This window comes from Cervus elaphus, chromosome 22 (genome assembly GCF_910594005.1).
Source record: "Cervus elaphus chromosome 22, mCerEla1.1, whole genome shotgun sequence".
NCBI lineage: Eukaryota > Metazoa > Chordata > Mammalia > Artiodactyla > Cervidae > Cervus > Cervus elaphus.
The window spans coordinates 10,361,792-10,374,792 of record NC_057836.1 but is presented as its reverse complement, the minus strand read 5'-3'; the positions used below and the strand labels follow the sequence as shown (position 1 = coordinate 10,374,792).

Here is a 13,001-nt window from a genome sequence, read left to right as displayed (position 1 = left end):
AGCGACCCCTCCCCCCTGTCCCAGCTCGGCCCGGCTGGGAGTCGCCCGTCTCGGGGCCGCGTGTGTTAGTTGGGGCCGCTTTCGGGCCGCTCTGCTGGGCTGGGGGGTCCCGCGGCGGGCCGGGAGTGAGGTCTCCGGTAGCCCCAGGGGGGAGCTTTCCTACGGGGGTTTTCAAGCAGCGGGACTCCCAGGCCCCGCAGAGCCAGCCCCCCGCAAAGGGGAAATGTGCCGGCGCGCCACCGGTCCTCAGCGCTGTTTGGGGCGCGTGGCGGGCGCGGGGGGCGGCGGCCGAGGGAGCTGGACGCCTGGCGGAGGAGTTCAGAGAGCCAGGCAGCGGCCCGTAGCGGCGGCGGGGAGCAGGAAGGCCCGGGCAGGGGGGAAAGGTCGGATTTGCTCGGCGGAAGAAACACAGATGGCGGCGGCGCGGCGCCATTCCGGGCCGGGAGCAGGCAGCCAGCAGCCCTGTCCTCACCGCGGTCCGCCCGCCGCCGCTAAATACCCGGATGCGCCGCCCGAGCGCCAGACGCGGAGCTGGGAAAAGGGAGGCAGAACAGGAGGAGGCGGAGGCAGAGGCAGAGCCGGGCGCCGAGACCGACCGAGCGACAGACCGGCGGGGCTGGGCCACGCAGACACGGCCCAGTGAGCCCTCCCCGCGACCCGAGGCGGCCCCCGAGAGTCGGCCTCTGGACTGGCCTGGGAGTCAGAGGCTCCAGAGCAGATCCCGGAGTCAGGCTTTCCTCCGCTGCCGACGAGGGCTGGCCCTTTGGAAGGTGCCGTCTTCAACAGCAGGACCAGGCAGGCCACCATGACCGAGAACTCCACGTCCACCCCTGCGGCCAAGCCCAAGCGGGCCAAGGCCTCCAAGAAGTCCACAGACCACCCCAAGTATTCAGACATGATTGTGGCTGCCATCCAGGCAGAGAAGAACCGCGCTGGTTCCTCGCGCCAGTCCATCCAGAAGTACATCAAGAGCCACTACAAGGTGGGTGAGAACGCGGACTCCCAGATCAAGTTGTCCATCAAGCGCTTGGTCACCACTGGAGTCCTCAAGCAGACCAAAGGGGTGGGTGCCTCGGGGTCTTTCCGCCTGGCCAAGAGCGACGAGCCCAAAAGGTCCGTGGCCTTCAAGAAGACGAAGAAGGAAGTCAAGAAGGTGGCTACGCCAAAGAAGGCAGCCAAGCCCAAGAAGGCTGCCTCCAAAGCCCCAAGCAAGAAGCCCAAAGCCACCCCAGTCAAGAAGGCCAAGAAGAAGCCGGCTGCCACGCCCAAGAAAACCAAAAAACCTAAGACTGTCAAAGCCAAGCCAGTCAAGGCATCCAAGCCTAAGAAGGCCAAACCAGTGAAGCCCAAAGCCAAGTCCAGTGCCAAGAGGACTGGCAAGAAGAAGTGACAATGAGGCTTTTCTTGTGGACACTCCTGCCTGTCTATTTTCTGTAAATACTTTCTCCTTCTCTCTCGGTCTCATTTGCCATCCTTTGCCCCTTTCCCTTCTGACTTTGTAAAGAGACAGAATTTGTATTTCTCAGAAATTAGGGAATAATTCATTTTTCCTTAACCAACCATGCAAGGACAGCAACAACAAATATCTCTGTAATGATGAGAATGTACTTATATTTTATTTGTTACTAATCTGCTTGTGGGTTTGGGAATTTGGGTGGGTTTGTGTGTTTTCTTTAGTTGGGTGGTTGGTTCACTCTGAAGGTAAAAGTCGGTGGGGCTGGTGGGGGGAGGAATGGGCAAGGTAGTTTGTTGGGGCTAGGTGACAGGGAGCCCAGGAACTTTAAGATTTGTAGGAGTTCCTCAGAGACCATCAAGCTTTAAGTTGAGCACTCCTTGTGAGAGTTTCAGAACCTTGGTGGGGAGTAGAGAGGGATGGCAGCAGCTGGACAGGCAAAGGAGGTAGATGGGGGTGGGGGGAAACCCTCTCTTGGCTGTCTGCCACCTTCCCGTGGTGAGAGTGGGACTTCCAAACCCAGTTTCCTTCTCACTTCTGTTAGTTTGTCCGTGTGGCCTCTCTATTGTCCTAGGGAACGGGAGGGAGGGTTAAAGTGACAGCTGGTCCTAGAAACTAGCTTTTCAGTCAGCTAGAAACTAGCCACTGGGGGTTTCTGTGGATTCAGAAAGTCTCTTGTTAAATGGGAGTAGAAACTTGGGAAGGGTGAGGAGTGTCAGCCAAGTGCCTCAGTGTGCCCCTGTTGAAACTTGGGTTTTTCCACACAACTGTATTGTTTCCTAGGAGGACCTTTTTCCTTTCACCCCTTATTTTTGGTTCCTCTTGTACAAGAGGTGGCTTTGCTTGGCAGTCCAGTGGGGCTTCAGCCCTACCACTCACCACTTAAAAACCTCCTGACCTCTTTACTTTTTTTAGATGTAGTGGTAGACGGGGGAGGAGGGGAGGGCGGGGAGTGGACAGTAAGACATACTGCAGTCGACTTTGAGTTGCTAAGTAGTTTTACAGAGCTAGGTCTGGTTGTGTGTGTGTGTGTGTATGTATGTATGTATATATATATACATACCTAGGGCTAGTACTTAACGTTTCACACCCGGGAGCTGGGAGAAAAAACCCTGTACAGTCTTTCCTTTTTTTTAAATAGGCGCGCTTGCGCTCTTCCCACCCTCCTCGCCCCTTTTTATTTTTAAATAAGTGTTCCTTGTGCCTGGAAGAATTTGCTGTCTTTGTAATTTTCAAACTTTAAAATAAAATGTAAAAAAAAAAAAAAAAAATCTGAGCGCTGTGTGTTTCCGTACTTCTAAAACTGAAGGAGAAAGCGGAGCAATATGGTGGGCGAAACCTGGGGGGGAGGTTTGCACCTAAGCACTAGGGAGAGTTCCAAGAGCTCGACAGAACCCAGGAAACCTTAGGGCCGGAGCATATGGAACGTGCCTCAGCCTGCTTCTAGGCGCCCGCGTCCAGAGGGCGTCCCTACCTTCCGCGTGTGTAGGCAGGGCATGGGAATGGGGTGGGGGGGTCTGGTGGGTCTGGCCCTGATGTGTCTTCCAACCCCCGTCGCCTCCTCTCCCCCAACACGGACAGCTCCAGTCTCAACTTACATACAAATCACTCCACTTTCGTCCTCTGCTGATCCCTCCAGGTCCCGCCCTCCTATCCCTAGGTCCGCCTCCCTTGCCCTAGAGCGGAGCCCTTCTCACTCCGATTGGCTGCCGGGGCCCTGCCCCCGCACGTGATGACGCCGCTGCCTTGGTGCGCAAGGACTTGAGCGGGCAGTCTAGCTCGGGCGAGGTGGGCAAAATGTGGGCTGGCCGCGTCTTACATGCTGCGCTCTCCGGGGCCTCCCGCGGCCGCCGGGCGCAGTCGGCGCTGGCTCAGCTGCATGGCATCCTGGAGGAGGAGCTGGAAAGCATCCGTAGAGCTGGCACCTGGAAGAGCGAGCGGGTCATCACGTCCAGTCAGGGGCCGCACATCCACGTGGACGGCGCCCCGGGAGGTAACTCCCCCCTCCTGGGAATCGCCAGACCTGGACGGGTGTTCGGGGGGGGGGGGGGGGCCGTCCTGAGGGTTCTTCTGAAATGGAGATCCTGGAGGCAGTGAGCGGGCCAGAGCACGGGCGCACGTAGCCGCTGCTGGACCGTTTCCCATCTGTCAGGCCGACTTGCCTTTTCCCACAGTTAATTCTAACCTGATTAGGCCTGTTCCCCCAGAAGAAGGTAATTAGTCCTTTGAGCACCTTTTTGATTTAGAGACCAGGGCTCGATCCGAGATCCAGCCTGTGAGAACGTAAGGAAGAAAGCGAGACAGCCAGTTGGCTCTCACCATACGGATTTAAGAAAGGGTGATGGGAAGGCAGCAGCAAGAAATCCCACATTTCTAGAGCTGCTGCTTTGTTCAGATTTCTGCTAACTGCTGCGCCTGCACTCCTGCAAATCTCAAAACATGGGCATGACTGGTCCCATTTACAAACGAAGAGAAACTGATGCTCATAGATTTGAAGTGCCTTGCCCATAAACCCCCAGCTAGCTGCAGGAAGAGCTGGGCTTTTAGGGTAGGTCTTCTGGTATATTGGCGCAGGAAGGTCACCTAACTGTCCATAGAGACCAACTTTCTGGCTACAATCACTGTTTGAGCAAGGGGCTTGAGGGCTGCCCCACAAGTCATACTGTGAACTGGCCCACCAGGCCTGCCTGGTTTCTGTCTCATCTGTGGTCACTGCTCATCTTGTCTGTGCCAGGACCCAGGTGGGTGCTGGTTACCAATAGGCCTCCAAACCTGCCTTCTGCCCAGGAAATAGGCCTGGAATACTTGGTGCTGTTGTGCTTATTTGTAAAACAGAGGTCTCTCTCCTCCTCCAGGGAACCTTGGAGCAGATCAAACAGTGGGAAATTAGGAGACCCAGGTTCCCATCCTGTTTTGCCTCTCCCAAACTGAGTAAACCTTGCCCTCTTGGAGTCTTCGTTTCCTTCCTGGGTCAGCTGTGTCCACTTTGGGCTTTAAAATGCAAGGGTCAAGGTCTCAGAGAGGCCACCCTCCTGGGCATACAGTTCTATACCAGGCAGGAAAGTCAACTGTGTGGAGTTTGGAGACCATTGTAGGGCTCTGTGATGCCCTCTTCTTTTACCCAGGAAAGAGCCAAGGGCCAGATGAGGGGTTACTGGTTGTCTTCAGAGATAGAAGAAGCCAGAGAGGAAGGGCTGCGGGTGAATGTGATCCAAACCTTCTCCTTCTCCAAAGTGCTCTTCTGGGAGTCCATTTCTGCCCCTCCTTCTCCTGTAACTGTTGAATTCCGTGCCTCCTAGGGGCTCCCTGCTCCCCAGCCTGGCCTCTGCTCCAGAACAGATCGTATTGTATGGTTGTTGCCTCTTCAAGGGTGACTCAATGTTCATTTCCTCTCTTGAGTCCCCAGGGCCTGGCACCTTTACAGGCCCTGATTGTCCTGAGTTCCTGTGTCTATCCCCTGTCCTCCATCTCAGGAATTATTAACTTCTGTGCCAACAACTACCTGGGCCTGAGCAGCCACCCTGAGGTCATCCAGGCAGGTCTGCAGACCCTAAAGGAGTTTGGAGCCGGCCTTAGTTCTGTCCGCTTCATCTGTGGCACCCAGGTACACCAAGGGTGTGGCCCGGGCTGGGGCCAGGGAGGACGGGGTGGTTGGGCACTGACTTCAGATGTCTGCTTCTGCAGTCAGCAGGGCTGGTTTAGGCAACTCAGCTCATCCCAGAACTCTGGGCCCATGCTTAGCCCCAGTGCTGTTCACTGGAAAAACTGGGTTCAAGCTTCTGTTTTGCTGTGAAGCCTTGGGCAAGAAATTTAACCTCTCAGAGTATCCATTTCCCCACCCACAGAACAGAGCTTCTTACCTGTTCCTCTTCAAGAAAGGAAGAATAGAAGGCAGGGATTGAAATAGAGGTTTCTGGAGCTATTCTGCCTGAGTTTGGTTTCTAGTACTGCCATTTATTGGTTCTGTTACCATGGGCAAGTGTCTTAACTTGTCTGAGCATCAATGCCTTCATTGGTAAAGTGGGAATAATAATACTTAATAAGATTACCCCAAATTAAAGAGTTAATAGTGAGTTGGCAAAAAAAGTTCGTTGAAGTTTTTCCGTAACATCGTTCGAAAAACCCTGAATGAACTTTCTGGCCAGCCCAATACATGTAAAAATGCTTAGAACAAGGCCTGGCACACAGCAGTGCTCAATAAATGTTGCTTAATAATTTTATTTTGTATATGCTACAAAATGAACTCTTTATACATGAAACTTATAGTGCTTACTATGTATCATGTGCTATTTTAAGAACATTGCAAATTACTTCTTAAGGCAGATAATAATCCCAAGTTCTAAGTGTTATTCTTGCCCCTGTTCTAGAGATGAGGACACTGAGGCCCCGAGAAGTTAATTGACTTGCCCAGAGCACACAGCCTGTTGTGGTGGAACTTGAACCTATATGGCCTTGCTCAAGAGTCAGTGCTTCTGAGTCCTTGTGATTATTATTACTTGTCCTCTCAGAAAGGTGAAGGTGAAATGAATGGAACTTTTGACTTCCAACCAGGGCAGGTTAGACTGGACAGCTTCCAAATCTAACAACTGGAGGCCCAAATGAACCTAGAGTTACTTGTGTAATCCTCCTTTTTGCCATTAAACAACAGGAAAAGGCACTTAGGGACTTGCGTCATGATCCAGTGGTTAAGACTCTGTGCTCCCACTGCAAGGGGCACAGATTTGATCTTTGATCCCTGGTCAGGGAACTAAGATTGTGCATGCTGTGTGGTGTGGCCAAAAAATAAATAAATAAAAGGAAAATAAAGAAAAAAGAAAATAGAAAAAAAGGGTACTCAGTTTAATAGAGAAAATATCTTCCTTTGCCATTAGCATCCGTAATTCTACCATCAGACCCCCATTGTAAAATGAAAACCCAACCAGGAAGAGGGGCACCTAGTGGGCCCCTAATGCTTCAGATTCCTGTGTTGGCTCTGGGTGAACCCTTGTGGTGCAAAAAGAAGGGGGAGGATTTGTTTGTGGCTCTCTAAGCCTCTGTCCCCAGGACTTGTCCCATGTGGCCCCAAAGGCATTAATATGTGTTTCACTCCTTTACTTCAGAGCATCCACAAAGATCTAGAAGCAAAGATAGCCCGCTTCCACCAACGGGAGGATGCCATTCTCTATCCCAGCTGTTTTGATGCCAACACCGGCCTCTTTGAGGTGTGTGACACCACGGGTGGGAGTTGGTGAGGCCTGCCAGGCTGTGCAGGGCTTGGGAGTGTGCAGTCTGGAGCACTTGGCAGGACACCAGGGCCATGTCTAGAGGCTCCAGTGGGCCAGCATGTCTCCAGGAGGAATCCTGGGGCTTACAAGGAGGCCAGCTTCCAGGGCATTTGGGAGGTAACCAACATCAGCTGGAAGGCTGAGGGTGTTAGGGGCCAGGCATTCACCATATTCTCACCTGCTTTTGCTAGAGCAGGGTCTCTGATTCAGCCCAGTCCTGGAACCCCTGGGGATCAAGATAGAGGCAGGGGGCTCCTTGCCTCCCTGCCCAGAATAATGCCCTGGTTGGCAGTGAAATATTGATTCAGGGGGAGTCATGAGGGAGGGAGAACCCCATGGTGGTTGGGTGATGGCTCTACTTCTGACTGCCTTCCAACAGGCCCTGCTGACCTCGGAGGATGCAGTCCTGTCGGATGAGTTGAACCATGCCTCCATCATTGACGGCATCCGTCTGTGCAAGGCCCACAAATACCGCTACCGCCACCTGGATATGGCTGATCTGGAAGCCAAGCTGCAGGAGGCCCAGGTGCGGCAGGGTCTCGCGCATCCAGGGCCAAGGTTTTATCCTCAGCCTCCCCCGCAAACTGCCCCCTTCCCCAGTGAAGGAAAAGAGGCTTGCAGAAGCCATCTCCTCACTCACAGGCAAATAGCCTGAAAGTTTGAAACAGCCAAGATCTGAACCCAGATCCTCAGACCCAACACGACTTGGCAACTAAACAACAACAATCTTAGACCCCAAACTTTATCCCATGGCACAATGCTGTTTTGAGTTCGAGGAAGCACCTTATGTGTGGCAGGCCCCTGCCCAGCATCAGAGTGGGATAAGCTTACGGACAGAACTGACCCCACCCCACCCTGCCCTCTGGAGAGGAGACTGGGAGCATTCTCACTGCCCAGTGGCTAAGCATGTCTCCAGACTGCCCTGGAGGAGATGGGGAAGGCCCAGAGGAGGGAGAGGATGTGCCAGCCTCAGCACGAGGGTACATGTGTGCTCATCTCTGTTCTGGGCACGGGCAGAGTGAGCCTTTAGAGCGCCAAGCAGCACAGAAAGGGAGTGACTTGGTCCAACTCATGATACCAGCCACTGCCTTCCGTATCTTCTCTGCAGAAGCATCGGCTGCGCCTTGTGGCCACTGATGGGGCCTTTTCCATGGATGGTGACATCGCACCCCTGCAGGAAATCTGCCGCCTTGCCTCTCAATACGGTGCCTTGGTCTTTGTGGACGAAAGCCACGCCACTGGCTTCCTGGGGGCCACAGGACGGTGGGAGCACACAGCCCCTGAGGCCTTGGGTTGGACTCATCAGGGTGGGTGGGAAACAACAAGGCCAGCCCCTACACCCAACCCATGAGCCTGGGTGCTCAGGTGGCCGTGGTGGTAGTGGCAGCTTCCCTTGCAGGGGCACAGATGAGCTGCTGGGCGTGATGGACCAAGTCACCATCATCAACTCCACACTGGGGAAGGCACTGGGTGGAGCATCAGGTGCCTGCTGGCTTGGGCCCCTGGGCTCCCTTTATCTGCACGCACGGCCCTGGAGGGGTCTTGAGGGAGGTGGGAAGGGGAGACCTGGGGCTGCAGGGAAGAAGACAGCATGGACTGTCCTCTCAGGAGGGCCATGGGATAAGCTCTGGCTCCTTGTGCTCACCCTTGTTCTCAGGGGGCTACACGACCGGGCCTGGGGCCCTGGTGTCCCTGCTACGGCAGCAGGCCCGGCCCTACCTCTTCTCCAACAGTCTGCCACCTGCTTCTGTCGGCTGTGCCTCCAAGGCCCTGGACCTGCTCATGGAGAGCAATGCCATCGTCCAGTCTATGGCGGCCAAGACCCTGCGGTGCGGTCCTGGGCAGGGTGGGGCCAGCTGGGGCGAGGGAGCTAGTGAGGGTCTGCCCTGTGTGCCTGCACAGGCCTATAACTCCCTGCCTTTGCATCCTGCCTCTGCCCACCTCCATGTCCCCAGCGGGTTGGTCTGGAACTTGGCTCTCTTAACCAGGGGCTACGTGCTTGCCCCCACCCTCTTCTCTCTGTCTTTTTCTTCCATTTCTTGGTACATTTCATGTATGTTTGTTTTTTTTATTTTTTGGCCCTACTGCCTGTGGGATATTAGCTCCCCAACCAAGGATCGAACCCACGCCCCCTGCATTGGAAGTATGGAGTATTAATCACTGGACTCCCAGGGAAGTCTCCCCGGTGCATTTCTTTGCAAATGATCCTGCATTCCCCCTTCTTGTACAGTCCTGTCTTTCCGCCTCCCTAACTGGTCTTCCTGTTCCTCTGCCTCTTTCCCCATCTGCCTCTCTGGGTCAGCATCTCTGTCTTTGTTGGTCCCTCCTGCAGACTTGGTCACAAGCCTTGGGTCACATCCATGTCCATCAGGGGTGGATGTGATTACTCCACAGTCCCCCAACTCCCAGTAACACCCAGCTCATGCCCACAGATTCCGCAGTCAGATGGAGGCTGCTGGCTTCACCATCTCAGGAGCCAATCACCCCATCTGCCCTGTGATGCTGGGTGACGCTCGGCTGGCCTTAAACATAGCAGATGACATGCTTAAGAGAGGTAAGGAGGCGGGGCTTGAGATGTGGCTGTGGGTCCTAAAAGAAAAGGAGGGAACCCTTAGACTGTGAATATCCCCTCTTCCCCCAGCCCTACTACCCTTCTTAGATCAGATGTCTGTCCAAGCTTGAAAACCCTAGGCCATGAGGCAGTCCCAGGTTTGAGAGACCTTTGGCCGCTCCCTTGCCCTCTGTAGCCCCCAGAAAAGTAAGAGCTATCTGTCATGCCCTCCAGAACCTGCCTGGTTATGGTGAGCCCCAACTTGACCCTCTCTACCCTCGCAGGCATCTTTGTCATTGGGTTCAGCTACCCTGTCGTCCCCAAGGACAAGGCCCGGATCCGAGTCCAGATCTCAGCAGTGCACAGCGAGGAGGACATTGACCGCTGTGTGGAGGCCTTCGTGGAGGTGGGGCGGCTGCACGGGGCACTGCCTTGAGTTCTGGGTAGTGACCAGCAGAGCCAAGGTCCCCCTCCCAACACAGTGAAAAGGGGGGCCTCTGATCAGCCCAGGCCAGAGGCTCTGAACTCTGTCATTCCTGGCGCCAGGCTGGCATGAGGCCTGTGCTTGTGGGTGTGAGGTTAAAGCAACAGTGTGGAAATCGGCTGTGACGTGTTGGTCTGCTTTATTCTCTCAGAGCAGCCCCAGTCCTGCAGCTGGTTGAAGGATCAGGCAGGAGCTGGGGCTTTGAGGGCTGTGATAGCTCTCAGAGTTGATCACCTCTTCGAAATTAAGATGGGACCCAGGCAGGTGGGATGACACCATTTGGCTCAGTTGGATGCTTTCCTGACGTAGAGAGAAGCTGAGCACCAGCCCTACAGGCTCCTTCCCATGCCACCCGCCCCCCCTACTCCACAGCCTCCAGAGTCTAGCCCTGGTGAACCCCTCATCCTCTGCTCCCCACCCCAAGGATGGCCTACAGCTGCCCAGATAAGAAGGGGCTGGACACCCAAGTCCATGTTTGGGAGAAGCAGAAGATTGCGCCCCAGAGGAAAGAATGTCACTATTGGAGAGGCCCCGAGAGACTGGAACCCTATATGCTAGCCCCACTTTGTCCCTGCCTTTGTGGCCTTAGGCAGCCCCTGCCCCCGTGTGTGCCTCGGTCTTCCCTGCTGTACCAAGACTGGCTGTTACATTGGTATCTGGAGCCCTTCCATCTCCATATTCCCAGGGCTCACTGGTCTAGTCAGAGGAACCGCCAGGGGGCGCAGTGAGCTTGGGTTCTGGCTGCTATTTTCCAGCCCCCTCTAGACTTCAGGCCTTGGACAGGCTGTTTTTACAGCCCCACAGGCAAGGCCCCATCCCCACTGCCCCCCCCCCAACCCCCGACAACGGCTCACTGCTCCCCTGCTAGAGATGACAGTCCCCTTCCCATCGTCGCAGCCCTTCTCTCTCCATAGCCCTCCCCACTCAGCCTTATGGGCACCTGGTAGGGTAAAGGATGGGTCTGAGTCACACAGCTCCGGCCTCAGCATGGTGTGGCCTTGGGAGCTAATAGTCTGCTGGCGAGAGGGCAGGGAGGATGAAAAAGCCCTTTTTCATTAGAGGTGGGCGCCACGGCTCTGGTGCCCCACACCCCCAGCCCTCCCTTCAGCCTGGGTGTCTAGAGAGGGACAGTCTGGGTGAGCTCTGGTCCCAGCCAGCAGGGTCTTAACGCTGGGATTCTGAGAATCCTAGCCTGTGATCCTGGGCAGTTTGAAGCTGGGGGTCCAGGAGTTTGAGGTACTTGGGGATGCAGCCCCAGGGAAGGGGGCTGCAGTGGCCACATCAGGGGCCCAAACACAGGGTAGGGCATCTAGCACCAGGTGCACTTCAGCAGCAAGTACCCACCGCCTGGTGCCCAGCGCCTGGCCAGGCCAGCAGCTTGATGTGTGTGGTCTGCTCAGGCTGGCAGGTCATGGCAGGTGACCATGAGCAGCCACGGGAGGACGGGTCACAGTTGGTAATGCCCAGATAAGACAGCCGTAGGTGAGGTCCACCCACCAGTGGTACAGAGTGCATGCTTCTTCCTCCTACAGTTTCCAGGCACCACCAGCTGCTGACGTTGTGTGCCTGGGGACAGCCCAGCACTGTGACGCTGTGGGCCAGCTCGTCGCAGTAGGGTGCCAAGTTTTCAGCCAGCTCATGGTTCAGCATGTGACCTGTACTGGCCCAGGTCCACCATGGCGCAGGTCTTCCGCAACTGTCCCAAGGGGTCAGAAGAGGTGCCATCAGGCACAGGGGCACCTCTGGGCACACTTGCTTGGGCTTAGCACATACTGGTCATTGCCAGAGGCCAAGACAGGCTATAGGGCCAGCCACAAAGTCGCACTTTCACATCTTGCAGGGCCGAGATCTCCAGGGACTGCTCTCAGGGCACACCATCTGTCCTCTACATTGGGCGCAGGGTTCAAGGCCACAGCCACCAGAAGCAGCAGTTGGAACAAGGGGAGGTGTGGGTGCCCGGGGCCCACTGGGCTGAGGCCATGGTGAGGCGCCCATTCTGCCTGCCTCACAGGTGGTCCTACTCTGGTTGCCTCGATCTTCCTCTCCTTGGCTGTCATCACAGCTCAGCTTAGCTGCTCCTGGGAGCTCTTTGCCCTAGAACTGTTCCAACCCAGCCAGAGCCCAGACTCTGGCAAGGAGGGCCATAGCTGGCTTGGGGCTCCCAAGGGGAGGGAGGGCAGTGTGTCAGGGCTTTCAGGGTCCAGGCCTGCCACATTTGTGAGTCAAGGCTTCTGGGCATCTCACAGTGCATTCCTTCCATATAAGATGGTTGTGGACCCCCAAGTTCTCAAATCCCACCACTCTAAGTCTAGATCCTATAGTTCTGCTCTTCTGAGATCACAAGATTCTACAATTCTAACTCCTTAATGCAGTTTTGATAGCTCTGAATTCAGGTTTGCAGAATCTAGGGATGATCCCTAATATTTTCAATTCAATGAGTTTCTGCTTCTAAAAGTTCGGGGATATTCCACATCTGTGTTGGGTGGCATCAGGCTTTAGAGGAGCGTGAGCACTGGTGAACATCCCAGGGCCTCGGGAAGCCAGTTCTGAAGAGTCTCGTCCCAGCTCCTCAGGCCTTGGTTGCAAGTCCTGGCTTCATCAGCATCATCTCAGGCTGTTTTCTTTCTCTTTGCACAGACTTCTTGACATTCACCCCACCCTCCCAGCTTCTAGAAAGACTACACAACCCCTAACGCCTCTCTTCCCCATTCATTGCAGATTGCCTTCTGCCCCGACTACATTTGTCTAGTACCAACAACCACCTTGTTGTTAAATCCAATGCATCTTGTCCCACTGGCCTCTAACCCTCTGGAAGATGTGGCCATGTGGTCCACTCCTCCTCCAAGAGGAGGTCCAGACCAGAACCCCATGACTGAATCACCAGTCATTCACCAAGACCCGGTAACCTCTTTGCCTGGAGGAGAGGCTCTTAATGGGTCACTCATTAAATCACTCCCCCTCTAGCCATTCTTTCAACCCCAGGCCATAATAAGCTAATTACAAAATAAATGAGCAGGTCACGCCCCTGCTCTAGAATCTTCTGTAGTTCCCCACTGCCCTAAGACTAAAAGTCAGACTCTGGACACGCACATAGACCCTTCAGTCTTCAGGCAGACTGAAGCCCTGGAATCAGTTTAGGGAAGTTCATGGATCTTGAAATTCTCAGGGCCAGGAGGAATCCTAGTCTGCAGAAAAAGAGACTTTTATCTGGTTTCCTAGCGTTGGACACTCCATTCAAGACTAGAAGTC

The 13,001-nt window shown here is 54.9% G+C and overlaps 2 protein-coding genes across 4 annotated transcripts; both read left to right on the top strand.

Moving 5' to 3' along the window:
- Positions 1–526: 526 nt before the first annotated feature.
- LOC122680276 (histone H1.0) lies at positions 527–2,724 on the top strand. Its single transcript, XM_043881462.1, has one exon. The coding sequence runs from the start codon at positions 806–808 to the stop codon at positions 1,388–1,390; it is 585 nt and encodes a 194-aa protein (XP_043737397.1). The 5' UTR covers positions 527–805; the 3' UTR covers positions 1,391–2,724.
- Positions 2,725–3,192: 468 nt separating this feature from the next.
- On the top strand, positions 3,193–9,872 carry GCAT (glycine C-acetyltransferase). Of its 3 annotated transcripts, XM_043881460.1 has the most exons (10): positions 3,193–3,446; positions 4,927–5,057; positions 6,553–6,654; positions 7,097–7,243; positions 7,826–7,980; positions 8,117–8,199; positions 8,451–8,546; positions 8,820–8,889; positions 9,150–9,271; positions 9,553–9,872. In XM_043881460.1, the coding sequence occupies exons 1-10, from the start codon at positions 3,251–3,253 to the stop codon at positions 9,702–9,704; spliced, it is 1,254 nt and encodes a 417-aa protein (XP_043737395.1). In that variant the 5' UTR covers positions 3,193–3,250; the 3' UTR covers positions 9,705–9,872. The 3 variants fall into 3 exon arrangements, with proteins under 3 accessions (XP_043737395.1, XP_043737394.1, XP_043737396.1); XM_043881459.1 differs by lacking the exon at positions 8,820–8,889 and having other exon boundaries at positions 8,375–8,546; XM_043881461.1 differs by lacking the exons at positions 9,150–9,271; positions 9,553–9,872 and having other exon boundaries at positions 8,375–8,546; positions 8,820–9,019.
- The last annotated feature ends 3,129 nt before the right edge of the window (positions 9,873–13,001 follow it).